A 19,742-nucleotide genomic window follows, 5' to 3' on the forward strand; every position below is an offset into this window, starting at 1 on the left:
ACCTATTAAATCAGATCAGTAAAACTTCCCTGACCATACATTTTCTATGCCAATTTTTATGCTGTTATGCATGTTGAAAACAGAATGGCACAAGATTTTCAGTCATGTAGATTAGTCACTCAACAGGCATTCAAACACTTGTTATGTATTTAATTCTTTTATTTGTGGTTTTACAGAACATGCATCAAAGAATCCTGAGTAGTTGGGTAGCAGGTATAAAGGGACAGTAGCCACTCATGCATATTTATTATACATATTTAATAAATATCTGAAAAATAAGGTAAAACGAACATTATTCCATTCACTGATTTCTAGTGCGATGGAAAATGATTGAGATCCATTGACTTCAAAGCGTTGAAAAAATTTGGTGGTTGCTATTATATGATAAAGGACGGTTGATTTATTATTTCATTGACATGCTTCTATCTTAAGAACAAAGGCATAGCCAGTTTTTTTTATTAAGTCAACGAGTTCAAAGGGACATTAAGGAATTATAATTTTGTACTCTATTATAAATTAATTAGCCCCCCAAATGTAGTAGTGTTATGTCATCATAATGTTAGCAAAAAACTGAAAAAGGCAAAGAGTATATGTAGGGGATCAACAAAACTGAGACCTGAGAGTTGAGATTAAGTATAGTAAAATATCTCCAACTTCAATTATATACCTGAGAGTTGAGATTAAGTATATGTAAACTACAAGGTATGACTCATTTGACCAGGTGATTTGTATAACTTAGGATTTTATATCACTAAGTAACAATATGTAATATAAAATCATAATGCTAGTAAATTGATTTTTCTCTTTATATAAGATAAGTGGTCTATAGTGCTTTGTTTTATGAACTAACTAGGAGATAGAGAAAGGTAAAATCTTGTGGTTTTAATATATACAAAAAAGAGCAAATTTTAAAGGAAAGAAATTTTTGCTGCATTGAAAGCCAAAATAATCCTCATTTCTATTATTTATTTTTCACCTAGTCAACTTGTACCATGCATGTGCTAGGTGATTTATTCCACCTCCTCAAGCAAACATCAGCAAAGTGATGTTTCATTATAAATAATAAAAAATACACCTCAAAATCCTGAAATCAACTTCAAAATAACAACTGATATCTGAACAAATGAACAGATTTTAATACAATAAACAACACAAACAAAACCATATAGACACCAGAATATATAAACACCTATCAAATATATTTTGTTTCACATATCTTCAACATGGCCAATAGTTTGAAGTAACTGTAGAGTCTCTCAGGCCACAACCAATGCCTTATTGATGTCATTCTGTCAAAGATGATAAAGCAACAACTTCAATATCAGTTTCAGGTTTCAACATTTCATAACACAAATAGTGAGAAAGAGTGTGTGTAGTGTACCTCAATGGTCAATGGTGCAGTGGTTGGGCTATAACGCTGGATCACATGTCCTTCCTTGTCCACCAAGAACTTTGTGAAATTCCATTTTATCCCTGATCCTAAAAATCCACTTTTTTGTGTTTTGAGGAATTTGTAGATAGGTGCTGTTTCTGGTCCATTTACACGTACCTTCATATAAAATTGTTTTTCATGTGTTAACAAAACATTGTTTAGTTCTTAGAGATTAACTGCATAACTCACCAATGATTTAGAATGATAATTGTTACTCAGGGTAAACCACTAACCTTAACAAGGATTTATAGTAACATAACTTCCAAATAGCTCTAAAATCAAATTGAAACCACCAAGCCTTATCACAATTTCTTGAGGCTCATAAATTTTATTTGAAGTCATATATCAGTAACCCAACTTATATCTTATATGAGGCAAACAATTTTAATTCAAGTTAGTTTGGATACATTACATACAAAATGTACTAATTATGGTTTAAGCAACTTTGCCTTCTATACTTTCATATGACTACATGAGTTCATGAGAAAATTAAATACAATCTAGAAAATCAAACCAAAGAATTACTATATTATTGTGTATGGCATTTTTTGCAGTAAAGCTAGCAAATATGCACATAACATCAAAAAATGAAGTATATCATAATGTCAAAAAAATAAGAAGTATATTACCTTCTCAAAAATGGGATATTCAGCCTTATATTTTGTGCAAGCAAACTCTTGTGCTTCCTGGCTAGTCCCAGGCTCTTTCTTCAAAAATTGGTTGCATGGAAATGCCAAAATCTCAAAACCTGACATCAATAAACACAAGTGTGATAGATCAATTTTCATCTTGGCCCATGAATCTAACTAATTGAAAATGAAATAGTTGCTGCAAAAACACACCTCTTTCCTTGTATGCACTATAAAGCTGAGTTAATTGGGTATAGTTGGCCTCTGCAAATGCACTGATCATTGAACGTGCATGAATCCAGTTACCATATAATCATGAACAATTTATATAAAGGAGAAGTCAAAACTAACTTATTTTCTCTATTCTTTTCTTTTGACCATAAGAGAATAAAGGAAACAAAACACCACAATATAATGTGTTGGAAGAATGAAACTAACCATTTTGAAGCAACATTAACTACAAGAACAACTTTCCCCTTTAAGGTGTCAAGGTTCACTTCATTTCTTCTAGCATCCTGTGCCAACCACCACCAATAAAAGTGTTAACAAATTTCCCATTTAGACTGCATAATAATAATGTGATTGTTATGGTTGAGACTCTGAAGTTATTATTATATCTATATATGCATACCTTCACTGTGAATTCATAGATGGATGTTTCTGAAACTGATTGGGAAGCACCCATGTTTCTGTTTGTAAAGACACAAGTGTTTACTCCTTTTGATGTTCAATGTTTTTGCCTTGTAGTTCAAAGTTCAGCTTTTTATAGGAAACTCATTCTTATTTATGATTCAATGAGTTGGTTGCACAACCATGTGAGTTTTAATCATCAAAGTCAACAATAAATTACATTTCAATATTTATTTTAACTGATGACACAAATCCAAATACTAAATTCTTATTTATCTGTCAAATTCTATTTATTAGTGCTTTCTTTGTTCTAACATGATTACAACAATACAACTATTAATTTTATTCATCAATGAATCTATGTTCCCCATTTTTATCGATTTAAGAGTACATTAATTAATTGTTAATTTTAATATTTATTAATGTTCACAAGAAATATTATATTAGGACAAAAATAATATTGATTATTGATGATAGCTATACAACCTGGAGCTATAACGTGTCTCGCATAACCTTACATTATATGCAGGGAAGAGATAAACTAATTCCAATTATAGTTCTTTTTTATTGATTTATGAGGGATTTGTTTACCTTACAAATTCAAAACACTTGAAGTTGCATATCAGTTATTTACTATTATATGTTATATATTCATAATTTACTACATATTATAAAGGAATTAATATGTATACCGACAGTGTAAGTGTTTTACACTGTCAGCAAATCATTACTATTGATTTGTTAATCACCATTGACTTTCAAACAAAAGTAATACAAATCAATATGAATATGAATGATGAGTTAATAGTATAAAAAATATTACACCAATACATAGATTTTAAACTCTATTATAAATCATTTTTATCAGACTAACACCAATTAAAAAGTTTTTTTTAGGATGATATTGTAATAATACAAATTTACTATTCTTAGCTTCTTTAGAAAGTTGATAGATTTAATGACTTTGACAAATAAGAAAAGAAGATATTACTATTACATAGAAAATAAAAAAAAGACGGCCACAATCTTCAAAATGATACTTTATAATGAGGAACACATGTATAATATAGGTTCAAGATAATTTATTAATAGATTACCCACTATATATAAGGATGAATAGAAACAAATTAATCCAAAATGTAGATTTTGCTACAATAAAGATATCTAAGAATAAACTATGCTCTTACATTCTTTTATAATTGATATCCTATACTATTTTACACTAACTAATGAAATCATTGATTTTTTGTTCCAACTTAATTATTATTGTTTTTCTTATCATATTCTTCTTAATTTATCTTTCTAATTTACTTTATTATTATTCTCTCTATAATAATGAGAGTAAAGTATAATTGATAAAAAATAATGAATATTATCTTAAACTTTGATAATAACAATTAAATTAAATAGTAGCATTTTTTTCCTAAAAAAACAACCCCCATATAAGAACAAAGGAGTAGCTCATAAAAAATGATAGTTGACTATAATCACCTTTAGAAAATGTACATGACAGCTTCGTAAATGGTCTCCTAATTCAATAGTTAGCAAAACCATGCGTATAAAAATAAGTTCAATAGGTGTGATGTATTAGTCACTTTCCATAAGTTAAAAGACACATGGACAATGGTATGCAGACAAAATAAAATAAAATTTACAGTATCAAAAATGTTATTTAAACAATTTAATGTCTATAACTTTTCGAACAGGGTAAAAAACTAGAGAGAAAATAAGAAAGAGTATAGGTAAAACCCTTATTCTTTTCCTCAACATCTAAGTTGAAAACGAGAGAAAGAAATATAATGTGGTGGAGGTGAATTTTTGGTACACAACTACTGTCTTACAATGAATATCACTTCATATGTCATGACTTTGATTAAAATATATATTTAAATTAAAATATTTTTTGAACAATCACAAAGTCATGACATAAGAAGTAACACTCATTATGAGATACAAAAAAATGCTCCCGTGAACTTTGGCTTATGAAAATCCTAAAAATATTTTGGCAGATCATATACATTTATCATTCCCAACACCCCACTAAGTCTGACTTTTGTTCCCTGAGCCACATGTTTTTACTTTTTACAGAAATATCTTACAGTTCCAAAAAAATATGAAACAGTCGGAATTTATTATGATGGGATTTTGGATGTAGGGAAATATGATTATCCCTAAAATAAAGAAGAGGCACACAAGTGGCATTACATTTGAACAGCACAACAACCTTAATAATTTTCAACAAAAGAGAGTCACTGTCATTGGCCCACAAAGTTGGCTGCCACTAAACCATGCATTCAGGGCAAAGGAGGTGTATTTGACAAACCAAATAATGCAAATTTCTAAGCAAACAATAAGATTGATTTGTCATAGGGAAAAGCTTTCAATAATATATTAAAAGAACAATTTCAAGAAACATCCCCTGAAAATTTTTATATATTGATCCAACTTCTATGAGGGCTTCCATGAAATAAATTATAAAATTTGGAGAGAAAATTTTGATACATCCTAAATAGTTTACCCGTCCAACTCTACTATCTTTCTTACTGATCTGCATTGTGCAGAAGAGGCTACAATACATATATACACATATCTAGTAGACCATTCACATATGCTATGCACATTCTGCCTCCCAAGATTCTTGAATGTACAGAACGATAGACCATAAAACCAGACCACAGGTTAGACAGTGGGTCATACCTAACAAATCAAGGACTAAAATATAAGTACCAACAGTAGATATAGTTGAAGTACAGATAAAGAACTCGACACAACAACAGAAGTATACCTTGGTTCTTGCTAATTTCTGATCAAGTAGGCCCCCAAAAGTTTGGACCTGAAATATAATTATAAACGCCTTAAGCTTTACCATTTTCAGGTAACAATTTCAGAAATCAAATGGAAAGAAAAAGTCATATAATCTGAAGTTCTCCAGATAGAAAAAATTTGTGGGGTGAGGGGGAACGTACATCTGTTAGCCACTGGAATTGCATCGTCAAAGGGTGGTGGTCTAAGTGGCATGGAGTTCCTGTGATCCATTGACTCGGGAGGAAATCTCCAGCCATGTCTTGGTAATCTAGTTGATTCACATGGATGACAACCATATGGGGCAGGCAAACCTCTGTCCCGATACCGATGATCTACCAAAGAATAAATCTCACTTAAGTTCCCAAAGCAAACCAAGGCACGGCCAATTAATATGAATATTAATGACCAATATCATAACAAAAATTCAGTTGTCTTAATCTTACCAGAATAAGGAGCAGGAGTATTCCATCGCTCTCGGTGATCATATGGAGGTGGTTTTGATCTCTCATGATTATTGTAGAAGTACTCTCTCTCCATGTTCTGCACCAAGTGGTGTCTATTGGAGTAAAGAGGGGGTGGGGGTGGGGGAGGTTGGACCTCCCTTCGATGCTTCACATGTTGTTCCCCGTGAACAAAAGAAAATTGATTGGACGGAACACGGTGAGGTGGCCTTAAAGAGTACCCTTTATTATTATGCCTGGTAACACCGTCTGAATGGCGAAAATTGTCTGGTAGCACAGGGAAACTGTTTAAAGAGTAATTAGATTCCGGCATGTGCATTTCTCTACATTCTGGGACTTCATAGTGTACTGCATCACTGATAGGTTGACTTCTGCTTGGTGCGGCCAATGGCTGAGCCATAGAGTGGCGAGGGTTGTCCTTCGCTGTCTGCAAAATGAGCCCAAGTATTGAGCAAAACGTGCAACATGGTCACCTTTTGATGGAGTAAAATTGAAACATACCTGTGAATCTATATAACTTTTTGAATTGACTACAGTGTATGGATCTGAGGCAGATGCCATGAGGTGTGGCATAGGAGGTGGAGGTGGAGGTGGAGGAGGTGGAGGAAGCATTGGAGAAGATGATGGTGCTGGTGGTGGTGAACGTTGCACATCCTGTGGTGGAGGAGCAAAGGACAGAGGAAGACTCTCCAGAAACTGTGAAGCATTTCCTCCATTAACATTCTGAATTGAGTTCATCTCAACATCACAAGAAGGAGCCACATCTTCCATTTCAAGCTCACCATCAACATCTTCCAAAATATGTCTGTGTTTTTCTTTTGTCGAAGACACATCACGTACTTCAGAATAATGCTCAGGTGTAACGGCCTCAAAGTTTCCTCCATCAGAATCACTCCCTTCATCTTCATCTTTTCGCATTCGGGGCATGCAAAATCCAGGTAGCTGAAAACTTGAGTTGCTACAAGATCAAATGAGATATGAAGTAAACACCCTTGAAGAGTGTGCAAAAATAATAAAATCAAATATTTGGTACCAAAAAATTCAAACCTTCCATATTCATCAACAAGCATACCCTCCATTTCTCTAATAGGGTCATCTAAAGACCTCTCTGTTCTTGATGTTCGTCGCAAGTGAACACATGCAGAAGCTAAATTGCTGTATGAGTCAAGTTCCCGGATATGACGGCGAACAACAGACTCCGGTAGGATTCTCCTTTCCAACCACACTCTTAAAACCTACACAAATATCAAAGGTCAACAAAGAATGATAATCCAAAACTGAGATGTAATAAAAGAGCATTTGGTTTTAACTTCAATAACCATGAAACTCCATAAACTTGCCTTGAGGCATTGCCTGCGGTTTTCATGTGCAGTATTTCCTGGTGGAGCAGCAGCAGACAATAGTCGTGGCAGAACTGCTTGGATTGCAGATGGATATACTCCACAAACATCGCCTAGAAAATAAAAGATATTTAGATTCCAATTAATTATGAACAGTTTATGGCTTCTTCATTTCCTTTATTCCATTTTAGTCAGCAAGAATCAAGAGTAACAAAGCAATGAATGTGTTACCTTTTAAACCTCGAGAAGATTGTGCAATAGAGTCAACAAGAAAAAACAAGCCCACCCTCCGATTCAGGCTTGACTCTGTTTCCAGATTTTGAGCAAGAATTTCCATGACCTGCAACACCCACAACCCAACCCCAAAATAAACATAACATCAAGAAAGGGCATGTAAGATATTACAAATTAAACTCAACAATTTTGCATATGAAATAACTGCAACGTCGATTGAAGGTTTTTTAACTCACAGCAAAGTCCAGAAGATCAATACATAATCTAACTTCTGAGCTATAGTGCTATACAAAGACAATCAAATTCTTGAAACTAGAAGTCAAAATTTTCAACATGATAAACATATTATATTATGTACTCTTTTCTCCACTTCTACAAGAACATCAATAGCTACATGAATAACCTTTTATGCACTTCACTACACAAGAAGAGGTATCAGCAATTCGGTGTAAACTGTAATGAAAAAATATGGCTTAATAATTATTCAAATATATTATATACTGAATGTAAGGTAAACCTAAAACTGGGAAAAGTATATATCATGTTTTAATAGGAAAGTTCGTTAAGAAATAGGAATAGGGGTATTGAGTATGTATTTGATTTCTGATGGTAATTCAGTCATTTCACCAATTCGGACTAAATAACGAGCTGATGAATCTCCCTCCTTTTGCCATTGAACTTCCCAATCAAACTCCCCTCTTTATCTTATATACTAAAAACAGAGTATTTTGCATTTTCTGAAAGTAAAAGAAGACACCAAGGGCATCCTATTTCTATGATAGTATGAAGATAAAGAAAGTGAGAAACAATGGAAAAGATATTTGTTAGATTTTTCTAATGTACACGACCTTTTGAGAAGGATGGTCTCATCAACTGAAAAGAAGTTACTTTTCAATGCATAGCTATAACATCTCACTATTGTAGTCTAGAATTTGATCTGTAAATTGATTTATTGGCAATAGTTTTGGACCTCAAGGGCTCAAGCAATTATTATAATGGGTTTACGAACAATTTAACCTCTCTCCAACACATGCACCGACCTTACCTGAATATTGCAATGAAAAGGGCCCTTCATAATGCTAAAAGTCGAATAGTCAGAACATGAAAGACTAACGAAAAGGAGCTAAAATCAATACAAGCATGGACTTTTTTTCCTACAAACAAAATAGTATGCTGAGAGAGATCTACACATCAAGCAAAACAGAATCTTTCAAGATTCAGTGCAGCTTAATGACCTTGCCTCTATGTTGCACCAACATGGGTACGGTACAGGTAGGTTAATATATATAATAAATATAAATATACAAGACAAAATTGCACAAAATAAACACACCACATATTAACATCATATAAAATGAAACAATCATCTCAAAAACCAGAACTCAAAACTTTAGCATTATTACAAATAAAAAAATAGCAAAAACCAAGGTAACGTCTATCTGACATTCTGACTTATATTTAGCTTCCACCTAGCATTATATTTTAGAATTGAGATAACATGGAAACAAAACAAGGTCATATTGATGAACAAGTGAATGAGACAACAGTACAGTACAGTACAGCTCAGTGTTCATACTAGTATCCCATCTTCCCGTCACATTTGAACCTAATAATTCCAATAAGTTTTTGAAGCGTAACCAGACGAATCACAAGAATATGATTAATTTTTTTTATTCTTCAGCTAATTGATGTTCTGCAGTTTCATTTACTTATAGATATTAAATTATTAATATATGTGCACCTGCAGGCGCAGATTGATTGAGCTCATCGGTCCAAAAAAATCCAGAATAGATGCAGTTGCAAGGTTAAACAGTAATCTAAATCAAGAGGTATCAACAACTCAATGATGAAACCTATTCAGCACAGGGGAGACGAGAAAAAACACCATATTACCTTAGCTGCAATACCAAACTTTGCACAGTCAATAGCTATGCGTGTAGCACGACCAATACTTTCCTTTGTCCTTGTTAATGTCCCAAGCATTGCTTCAAAGTACAACAAAGCAGCACGACCTGCATCAGTTGTCTTGCCTAACGATCTAGACTGTTGAGTTGCCACATACCCATCTTTGCTTCCATCAACGGGACCAGGATCAGGACCAGATAATGTTTGCTTCGGGTGTACATCAGGGCTACAACTTCCATTTTGAAGGATATTACTGCTATCTGATGTAGAAACATTGCAAACTGACGTATTTGGAGGTGATCCATGTGGAATACAATCTCCCCCGTCTGTCAAGGATGGACTAGACCGAGTGCCCAAGATAGCCTTTTCGCCCAAGTCATCAGATGTCGAAACAGAATTCATATCCCCTTCTGGTCCTTCAGATTTTATCTCTTTCACAACCACACTCCTGAAATTAAGTGAAAGACATGAGCATTCTTCAATTGAAATAATGAAGAATAAATAACTCATTAAATAATTGTTCTAGTTTCATATCAAAGTTTACTTTATAATATCACTTAACTCCACCATTATAAAACAACTTGCAAAAGTGTAATCTAAATGAGGAAAGCTTAAGCTTGTCCTGCAAATTCTATGATAAAATACCATAAAAGAGAGGAAACATTTAGAGGTTCAACACTATAAAAAATGTCTTTTTCCTTCATTTTTCTATTTTACTTGTATGATTTCAGTAGGGTAGTTAGAAGAGGATAAGAAATATAAAAGGTTACAACTAAGCTTACATGTCATTTGATTTCCCACTATCAACAGCTTCTAGCTTCAAGCACTCAGTATCCTCACAAACAATGACCTTTTCCGGAGGTGCATCAATATTATTTGGAACTAAAGCATCATTGTTTATTCTGGCAACCACAGGATCAAGACTTATTACATTATGTTCTGATGCATTAAATGCTGTGTTTGAATCATTATGAGCTCCGGCATTGTCATCATCATTTGGCAGCAATGATGGATCTGGTGAATTTTGATTGCTTCCACCTTCACAACATTTCAAACCAAGCCTGGGAGAAATGTGTCCATGTAACTGAATTTTGAAATCTGTCTTAGCAGTCACACAAATCGCATTATCACTATGATCTTCTCCAACTTGATCTGTAACACCTGAAAGAACATCGTTGCCAATTTTGGGTTCCTGGAACTTAGTCAACTGCTTATCCACTTGAATAAATGATTTATTCTCTACAGAAATTGTTGGATTTGAACTGGTTGAAAAACTATACACATTTATGCTAGAAGGATCAGTGGCACAATTATCCAACCCTTGCAGTCCTAATCCATTACCTTCTTGATTATTAATGGCCATACATGGACATCTCTCGACAGTGGATATACAACATTTATCACTCGATGTCATCATACAGGGTGTTGCTTCCATATGCGATTGAAATTCTTCAGCGGCATTAGCTGACATGGCTTCTAAAGCACGATGGAGGCGTTTAGATGGAGGCAAAGCAGCTTCATCATCCACTGAACAGGGTGTTTGGTCTTTTTCAGTATTAGGAATCTGAGTGACGACAGTTGGAGCTAAGTTCTTGGAAGGAAAAACACTACCTGAAGCTCCATTTAGCAAAGATGATTCATCACCCATGGAGCTACCACTTTCACAATTTGAGGATGTGATGATCTGTGCTGGTGATTTAATATCTTCCTTACAACTTCTTTCTTGAGCTTGTACAAAGTTATTGACCTCTGCCTCAGTGGATAACGATTTTCCCATTCTGACTCTTAGTCGTTTCAAAAGGGGCAAGTGTTCATCTCCATCATGTTCAACAAAGTTCCGTTCTGAATTTCCACAAATGTTCTGTGAACTTGGACCGGGATTCTGCACAGGAGCCTCCTCCTCTTGTTTATTGACAGGCTTGGAAACATCATGGCTTGCCCTCTTCCTACTTGGTTTTCTTTTCTTCTTATTGACTACAGATTTTATTTCGACATCAAGCCCTTTGTTCGGCTCAACTTCTTCTTGGCATTCAATGGTGTCTTCAAGCTTAAAATTTGAGTCTATCGTGCTTCCCTCATTCAGGCTAAATGCATCAGAATCAATTGTGAGAATTTCAGAACCATTGTCCACCACGCTACCATTTGAGACAAAAGCAGGTGAATCAAAATCCACACAGCCAGAAAGATCAGGTGATTTCCTGATACATTTATTCCTTCTTACATATGCACGCTGAGCTGCATTACCTGATAGGTTGCTGACAATTTTACCACCATCAATACAAGGCATCACCGAGTTTTGGACCCTTGATGAGCTTCTAGACCTTCTTACTAGTGTATTTCTGTTTGTTACACAGACTTGTGAACACAAGTTGTCTGTTGATCTTTTCCGGGAAGAATTAGCAACAGGCTTCGGTGATTTTAGAGCAGCAACATTATTACAAGGATCCTCCAATGATGCCTCTTTATTATGAGCTGAGTCATTCTCCGTTGCACATTCCGTCTCCTGTCTGTTTGAAACAGAATCTAAACTTTTTTTCGGTAAACGTAGTGCTAGTTCAAGGGCGTCTCTTGGATCTTCAACAAATGATTCAACAGGATTTGACACATTTGCATCAGCAACATCCCCAGAGCTAGCTTCATGGTGCTGGGTCTCTTTCTCTTTCTTCAATCTTTCATAACTATCAACAATCTCCCGCACAGCACGAACAAAGTCAGCACCCTTTCCATGACGTTTAACAAGAGACTGTTTTTTCTCCTCAGTAAATGCTTCAACATCAACAGGATTGCAGAAAGCTCTGCACCACAAAATTAACACAGTTTGCAAGGTTAACAAATATAAGAAGTCAACAGTGACGGGGAAATAAAAACTAAACTCCAAGAGGGAATTTGAAAGGTTCAGAATGAAGGCAAAAATTATTTTATTAAAAAAACAGACATGCATTATTAGTGCACCAACTGCCAAACCTTTCACAGATGTTAGAATTCTTTAAAAAGGCCATGTCTGTGCATTAAAAATTATTTAAAAAATGTGGTCAATTTCAATCAACAACAACCAAGCCTTAGTCCCACTAGGAGGGGAAACAACACAGCAAGGACTCTAACCAAATCAGCAATGAAGAAATAGGATTCTAACCAAATCAGCCATGAAGAAATAGGATTCTAACCAAATCAGCAATGAAGAAATAGTTTTAAATCAATTCCTTCTTTTAAAAAGGATTGTATGATTTTGTCACACCAAATCTAGTTCAATATATCCTTATTTAACATTTGAACAAAATACAAAAGCAGCAGTCCCATATGAAATACAAGACCTCGTACTCTAAAATTTAGAATTTGCGAAGTTCTCTCCCCAAATATGTTCATAACCTTAAACGTATATCAGCAAACATCTGCACTTGTCATTTCCAAGATCTATGTCATATCTCTGGCCCTGAATGCAACAACCGAAATACTCCTTCACCACAAACAGACAAAACACATATACAAGAGCAAAGAAGAAGCTAATACTGAGTTCAAATCATGTAGTTCTAACATATCCCTATAGTTTGTGATTCCTTATATTCTAGTACAATTTGTCACCCTCTGAAGCACGGATACGTTGAATACCCTCACGTGTCGGTGTCGGACACGTATTCGACACAGATACGCTCGGATTCATGAAGGATACGCATCCTAAGAGTATCCAAAAATTAAAAAAAAAATAAGGATGAAATTACATATCTGATACATTTTCAACAAAAAATAGGATAAAATAGGATACATTTTATCGATTTTATAAATGATTCTATTATATTTTCTAGTTTTAGTAAATGGAGGCAAAGCAGCTTCATCATCCACTGAACAGGGTGTTTGGTCTTTTTCAGTATTAGGAATCTGAGTGACGACAGTTGGAGCTAAGTTCTTGGAAGGAAAAACACTACCTGAAGCTCCATTTAGCAAAGATGATTCATCACCCATGGAGCTACCACTTTCACAATTTGAGGATGTGATGATCTGTGCTGGTGATTTAATATCTTCCTTACAACTTCTTTCTTGAGCTTGTACAAAGTTATTGACCTCTGCCTCAGTGGATAACGATTTTCCCATTCTGACTCTTAGTCGTTTCAAAAGGGGCAAGTGTTCATCTCCATCATGTTCAACAAAGTTCCGTTCTGAATTTCCACAAATGTTCTGTGAACTTGGACCGGGATTCTGCACAGGAGCCTCCTCCTCTTGTTTATTGACAGGCTTGGAAACATCATGGCTTGCCCTCTTCCTACTTGGTTTTCTTTTCTTCTTATTGACTACAGATTTTATTTCGACATCAAGCCCTTTGTTCGGCTCAACTTCTTCTTGGCATTCAATGGTGTCTTCAAGCTTAAAATTTGAGTCTATCGTGCTTCCCTCATTCAGGCTAAATGCATCAGAATCAATTGTGAGAATTTCAGAACCATTGTCCACCACGCTACCATTTGAGACAAAAGCAGGTGAATCAAAATCCACACAGCCAGAAAGATCAGGTGATTTCCTGATACATTTATTCCTTCTTACATATGCACGCTGAGCTGCATTACCTGATAGGTTGCTGACAATTTTACCACCATCAATACAAGGCATCACCGAGTTTTGGACCCTTGATGAGCTTCTAGACCTTCTTACTAGTGTATTTCTGTTTGTTACACAGACTTGTGAACACAAGTTGTCTGTTGATCTTTTCCGGGAAGAATTAGCAACAGGCTTCGGTGATTTTAGAGCAGCAACATTATTACAAGGATCCTCCAATGATGCCTCTTTATTATGAGCTGAGTCATTCTCCGTTGCACATTCCGTCTCCTGTCTGTTTGAAACAGAATCTAAACTTTTTTTCGGTAAACGTAGTGCTAGTTCAAGGGCGTCTCTTGGATCTTCAACAAATGATTCAACAGGATTTGACACATTTGCATCAGCAACATCCCCAGAGCTAGCTTCATGGTGCTGGGTCTCTTTCTCTTTCTTCAATCTTTCATAACTATCAACAATCTCCCGCACAGCACGAACAAAGTCAGCACCCTTTCCATGACGTTTAACAAGAGACTGTTTTTTCTCCTCAGTAAATGCTTCAACATCAACAGGATTGCAGAAAGCTCTGCACCACAAAATTAACACAGTTTGCAAGGTTAACAAATATAAGAAGTCAACAGTGACGGGGAAATAAAAACTAAACTCCAAGAGGGAATTTGAAAGGTTCAGAATGAAGGCAAAAATTATTTTATTAAAAAAACAGACATGCATTATTAGTGCACCAACTGCCAAACCTTTCACAGATGTTAGAATTCTTTAAAAAGGCCATGTCTGTGCATTAAAAATTATTTAAAAAATGTGGTCAATTTCAATCAACAACAACCAAGCCTTAGTCCCACTAGGAGGGGAAACAACACAGCAAGGACTCTAACCAAATCAGCAATGAAGAAATAGGATTCTAACCAAATCAGCCATGAAGAAATAGGATTCTAACCAAATCAGCAATGAAGAAATAGTTTTAAATCAATTCCTTCTTTTAAAAAGGATTGTATGATTTTGTCACACCAAATCTAGTTCAATATATCCTTATTTAACATTTGAACAAAATACAAAAGCAGCAGTCCCATATGAAATACAAGACCTCGTACTCTAAAATTTAGAATTTGCGAAGTTCTCTCCCCAAATATGTTCATAACCTTAAACGTATATCAGCAAACATCTGCACTTGTCATTTCCAAGATCTATGTCATATCTCTGGCCCTGAATGCAACAACCGAAATACTCCTTCACCACAAACAGACAAAACACATATACAAGAGCAAAGAAGAAGCTAATACTGAGTTCAAATCATGTAGTTCTAACATATCCCTATAGTTTGTGATTCCTTATATTCTAGTACAATTTGTCACCCTCTGAAGCACGGATACGTTGAATACCCTCACGTGTCGGTGTCGGACACGTATTCGACACAGATACGCTCGGATTCATGAAGGATACGCATCCTAAGAGTATCCAAAAATTAAAAAAAAAATAAGGATGAAATTACATATCTGATACATTTTCAACAAAAAATAGGATAAAATAGGATACATTTTATCGATTTTATAAATGATTCTATTATATTTTCTAGTTTTAGTAATTGGAATTTTGGAGGACAATGATTACAATTTTCATTATATTTTCTACTTTTGATATTTTGATTTATACGTACCATTTTATCATATTTTATAAAAAAAATTACTATTTTATACATGTATCTCTGAACGTATTGTATCCTATATTATAGAAAAAATGTGTGTAGACGTATGGATACGTATCGTATCCGACACACATATCTATATCCATGCTTCATAGCTGTCACCTAATTATTATCAGAAGAATATCATTTCAGGTCACAAATTGACAATATATAATCACACTTGTAAGAAGCTTCCGATGAAACAAGAGATACTCAAACTCCAAACAAAATGAAAACACGTCATTCTTATCTCAATTTTTTGGCATGAAATTGAAAATATCAAAATTACCAGAAGGGTTCAATCCAGTCCTTGCCTCCCAACTTGAACATTTTACATTACATGCAAATGATTATATGGATCTTAACAGAGATGAAAATGCTAAAATCTACTTTCAAATATAGCAGTGAAGCAGAACAAAGGAAACGTAAAATGCAAATATGATAACTAAGAAAGTCAACCACTTGAAAGTAGTAATTAATGTTATAAAATGTCTAACCTGAAAAACATACAAATTGTGAACATAAATCATAAAAAAGAGTCAACAAAATAGTTGAGTGAGCTGTAAACCACAAGTAAGCAACTCTTAAGTTTGTTTTAGATAAAGAGGTACAAACTATTACAGAAATTATGAGAATAAAATAAAGATAGAAGGTAGAAGAAAGTAAACACACTGGGAAAAAGAGAGATGGGAAGGAGGGTGGGTTGGTGGAAGTCGGCAGAAATGGATTAGGCAGACGAGAAATGCTTCAGATGGTTCCCCTGTTAGCTACAGTGGCTGCAACTACAGCAAGATGGGATGTCATCTTGGCCATGACAGGCATAACATAAAAATGCTCCTCGACGGAGCACTGTAGTGACTCTATAACAGTGCAACACATTAGCAATAGTTTTCAGTTTGGTGTAATTGACCAATGTGGCTACATGGCACCAAACTTTGCCTAAACACATTATGTAGCCCACAATTTATCATGTATGTCAAACCTTAAAAATAGGGCAATCTTAATAGTCCATCCCAGATGGTTGTGCAAAGTGGCCCACTCTGAATCATATATACACTATACATATAATATAAAACGTCAAAATATTAATGTGTATTCATATATTATCTGTACATAACTCAAAATATATTTAATGGAGTATTAAATATATTGTTCAAATTAATAGCAACTACAATTGTGTATTTAAAAACTGGCAATAAATATCATAACCAAAAAGTCACCAATTTGAAAACTAAAAACAAAAGGAGAAAAACAACAACCAAGCTTTAATCCCACTATGTGGGGTCAGCTAAAAGGACGGCTCAGTGCACGAAGCTCCCACCTAGTGAGGTCTAGGGAAAGTAGATGTACGCAGACTTAACCCGCAATCGGTAATACAGTTTTTAGGATTTGAAGTCGTGACCTCATGGTCACTAAGCAACATCCTTACCATTACGCAACCCGCTAAGGTTCACCCTCTTTAATAGCAACAAGAGAAGATCTAATAAAAAGAACATGTTGTAAACATTTAACCATTTGAAATAAGATAACTACTGAAGTAACTAAGTCAATAGAAGTCCACGAAAACATAGCAGAGGGTGGGACGGCTAGGAAAGAGGTGAGCTGGTAGAAAATTGGGATGGGTTGGCCAGGAAATGGAATGGGCTGGCAAGAAAAGGATTCGGGTCAATCCTCTGTTTGCTCTAGTTGTTATGACAGCCACAAAATCAGCTATGATCAGCCACTATCTCAGTCCCAACTGACACGGGGCAAAAAATCTCCATGATGGAGCCCATGTAAAATGCAACAATTAACTACACTGTCCAAACTTTCCTATGTCAGCACATTGAGGTTATGTAACTTGTCTGAGTCTATCACATTAACTCTAAATAAGTTGTATGAGAAGTAAATTTTAGAAAATAGCTGCACACAGCATCCACTCCAAAAAGACTATTGCAGCATAGACAACCAAAAGGTGCTACAATGTTGAAGGTTGCAGATATAATGTAAAAACTTGACAAATTTGAAATACACACATACATGATAATCAAAATATAACATATCAATCATTGAGGCTCAAATAACAAGATGAAACATAGGATGAAACTATGACAAACTTGTGCAACAGAGGTAGGAGTTTGTGAAACAGAGACTGGACCGTGCAAAACAGTACACACCCATCTTATTTAATATTTAACAAAGAAAACTCTTAAGAATGACTAAGATAAGAACCCTTAACCTTCATATTTCTCTCCCCTCTGTGCGTGTAAATAAACCAACAGTTAATAAATGGAGATTAAAATAAAATTACACATGTATAACATCATGTCCTAGTGACAAATGCAACTGACACTGATTCTGATAAGTAGAGATATGCCTAAAGACAAAGACACATATAACCACATAACTCGATAGCCATTATTATTAACTCAAACGACAATGCAAATTTATCACTAAACAAAATGTTCTAAATGTGTTTACAAAAAATATATATACATGCCGTGCTATCTGAGAGTAAGCGTCTCATCAATAACCTTCATCCTCATGAGTGTCCTACCAAGATTCGCAACCATTAGGTTTACCTTGCTAAAACATAAATAATACTGAAATAGTTTATAAAAAAAGTCAATGAAATAGACAATACACTAAAAATCTAAAATGATCCAATTCTCACAATAAGAGGAAATCCAGATTACATATAAACACCATAATATTTACACCTCATTAGTCAAGATCCTAGAAATGATGACGGTAAAGAAAGGAAACTATTAACAACTTCACCGAAAATAACATAGATTTGAGATATCAACCGACAATCAGAAGTTAATGGTTAGCATCATGTCCATAAGCCATCATAGTACAACGGACCGTCATATATGTAGCATAACTACCAGCAATAAAGAAAACAGAAGATGTGGTGTTGAATACTTACATTTGTTGGGTTCCAAAGAAGTGAACAAGAACTTTCTTCAGATCAGCTTTGTAACCCCACTTCTCAGGCTCACTTACCTGCCACCAGCAAAGAACTTAAGCTAAACAAAAATCTTTACTACGGAAGGGGTTTAATAAATTTAGAACGTTATCATTTTCTAACCTAAGCCCCACTTTTCTTACATCTTACATAATGGCATTAATTATTCATCTGTTTTATTTTTTTCAAGAATGACGGGAAAGTCAACCTTCCAGGTTGTTTCAGTAACAGATCCTGAGGTGGGTTGCCGTGACATCAGGATTCATGACTGTTTCAACCTATGCTCTTTAGTTTTGGTCACGGATCCCGATGTTGGTCGTCAGGTTCATTAAATCAGCTTATGCTCTCTAGTTTCTACCTTCTCCATGGCCATAACTGAAGGGATACAAGGCCTTCTTCTCCATTGAAAGAAATAAAAATGAAGAATACACACACAAATATAATTAAAATTTGAAAACAACCAGGCCTCTTTGAGTTATGGAGAAAATATCTATCTGTACAACAAAATCATTTGGTTAAAACCAAGATACATATAAAATCAAGGTATGGTAAAGTTGAAGTCTTTAAGGTAAGAAATCCAGGAATTTTCATCACCTATCTATTGCCTAGAATCATAGTCAGACCCACACAGCTAAATCATCCAAAACAAAATTAAAAAAAAACCCCAAAATACATGAAATTCAAATTAATATCAAATTCAAATTGACATCAGACATCTCAATACCTGGAAACGCTTACACTCCAAAAAAAAATCCCGAGTCTACACAAAAACCCCAACATACAAACAAATCCAGAGACAGTGTCTAAACTGAAAAATCAATATAAAAACACAAACTTTAACCAGAAAAGTAACGCATACCGTGGCCGGCCACGCAGGGAAACCTTTAACTTTGGCAAGGACGAGATCGCCGATTTTCCATTGGCAGCAAGCGGCGGCGGCGGCCACTTTGCTAGAACCCTTTCTGCGGCTAGGAGCCATAGAAAGAGAACACAGAACCGCTATAGTCAAATAAAGTTATGGAGTGATGTGAAGTGAATCAAAGACCGAATTGGTTTAATAATCGAATGGATTGGTAGTATGGAAATGAGAGGCATTGAAAGAAGAGAAGGGGGCAATAGATAGAGAGCTTCAAATTATG

The 19,742-nt window shown here is 35.0% G+C and overlaps 1 protein-coding gene across 1 annotated transcript; it reads right to left on the reverse strand.

The window, feature by feature from the left end:
* On the reverse strand, positions 923-19,742 carry LOC109335388 (protein HUA2-LIKE 2-like). Its single transcript, XM_019571524.1, has 17 exons — positions 19,463-19,742; positions 18,565-18,641; positions 13,197-14,540; positions 10,219-12,420; positions 9,425-9,884; positions 7,529-7,637; positions 7,298-7,410; positions 7,005-7,192; positions 6,459-6,915; positions 5,940-6,384; positions 5,658-5,828; positions 2,693-2,787; positions 2,500-2,576; positions 2,275-2,336; positions 2,062-2,180; positions 1,382-1,549; positions 923-1,289 (listed from the first exon to the last, which is right to left on the reverse strand). The coding sequence occupies exons 1-17, from the start codon at positions 19,580-19,582 to the stop codon at positions 1,257-1,259; spliced, it is 6,240 nt and encodes a 2,079-aa protein (XP_019427069.1). The 5' UTR covers positions 19,583-19,742; the 3' UTR covers positions 923-1,256.

This window comes from Lupinus angustifolius, chromosome LG20, assembly GCF_001865875.1.
Source record: "Lupinus angustifolius cultivar Tanjil chromosome LG20, LupAngTanjil_v1.0, whole genome shotgun sequence".
Classification (NCBI taxonomy): Eukaryota; Viridiplantae; Streptophyta; class Magnoliopsida; order Fabales; family Fabaceae; genus Lupinus; species Lupinus angustifolius.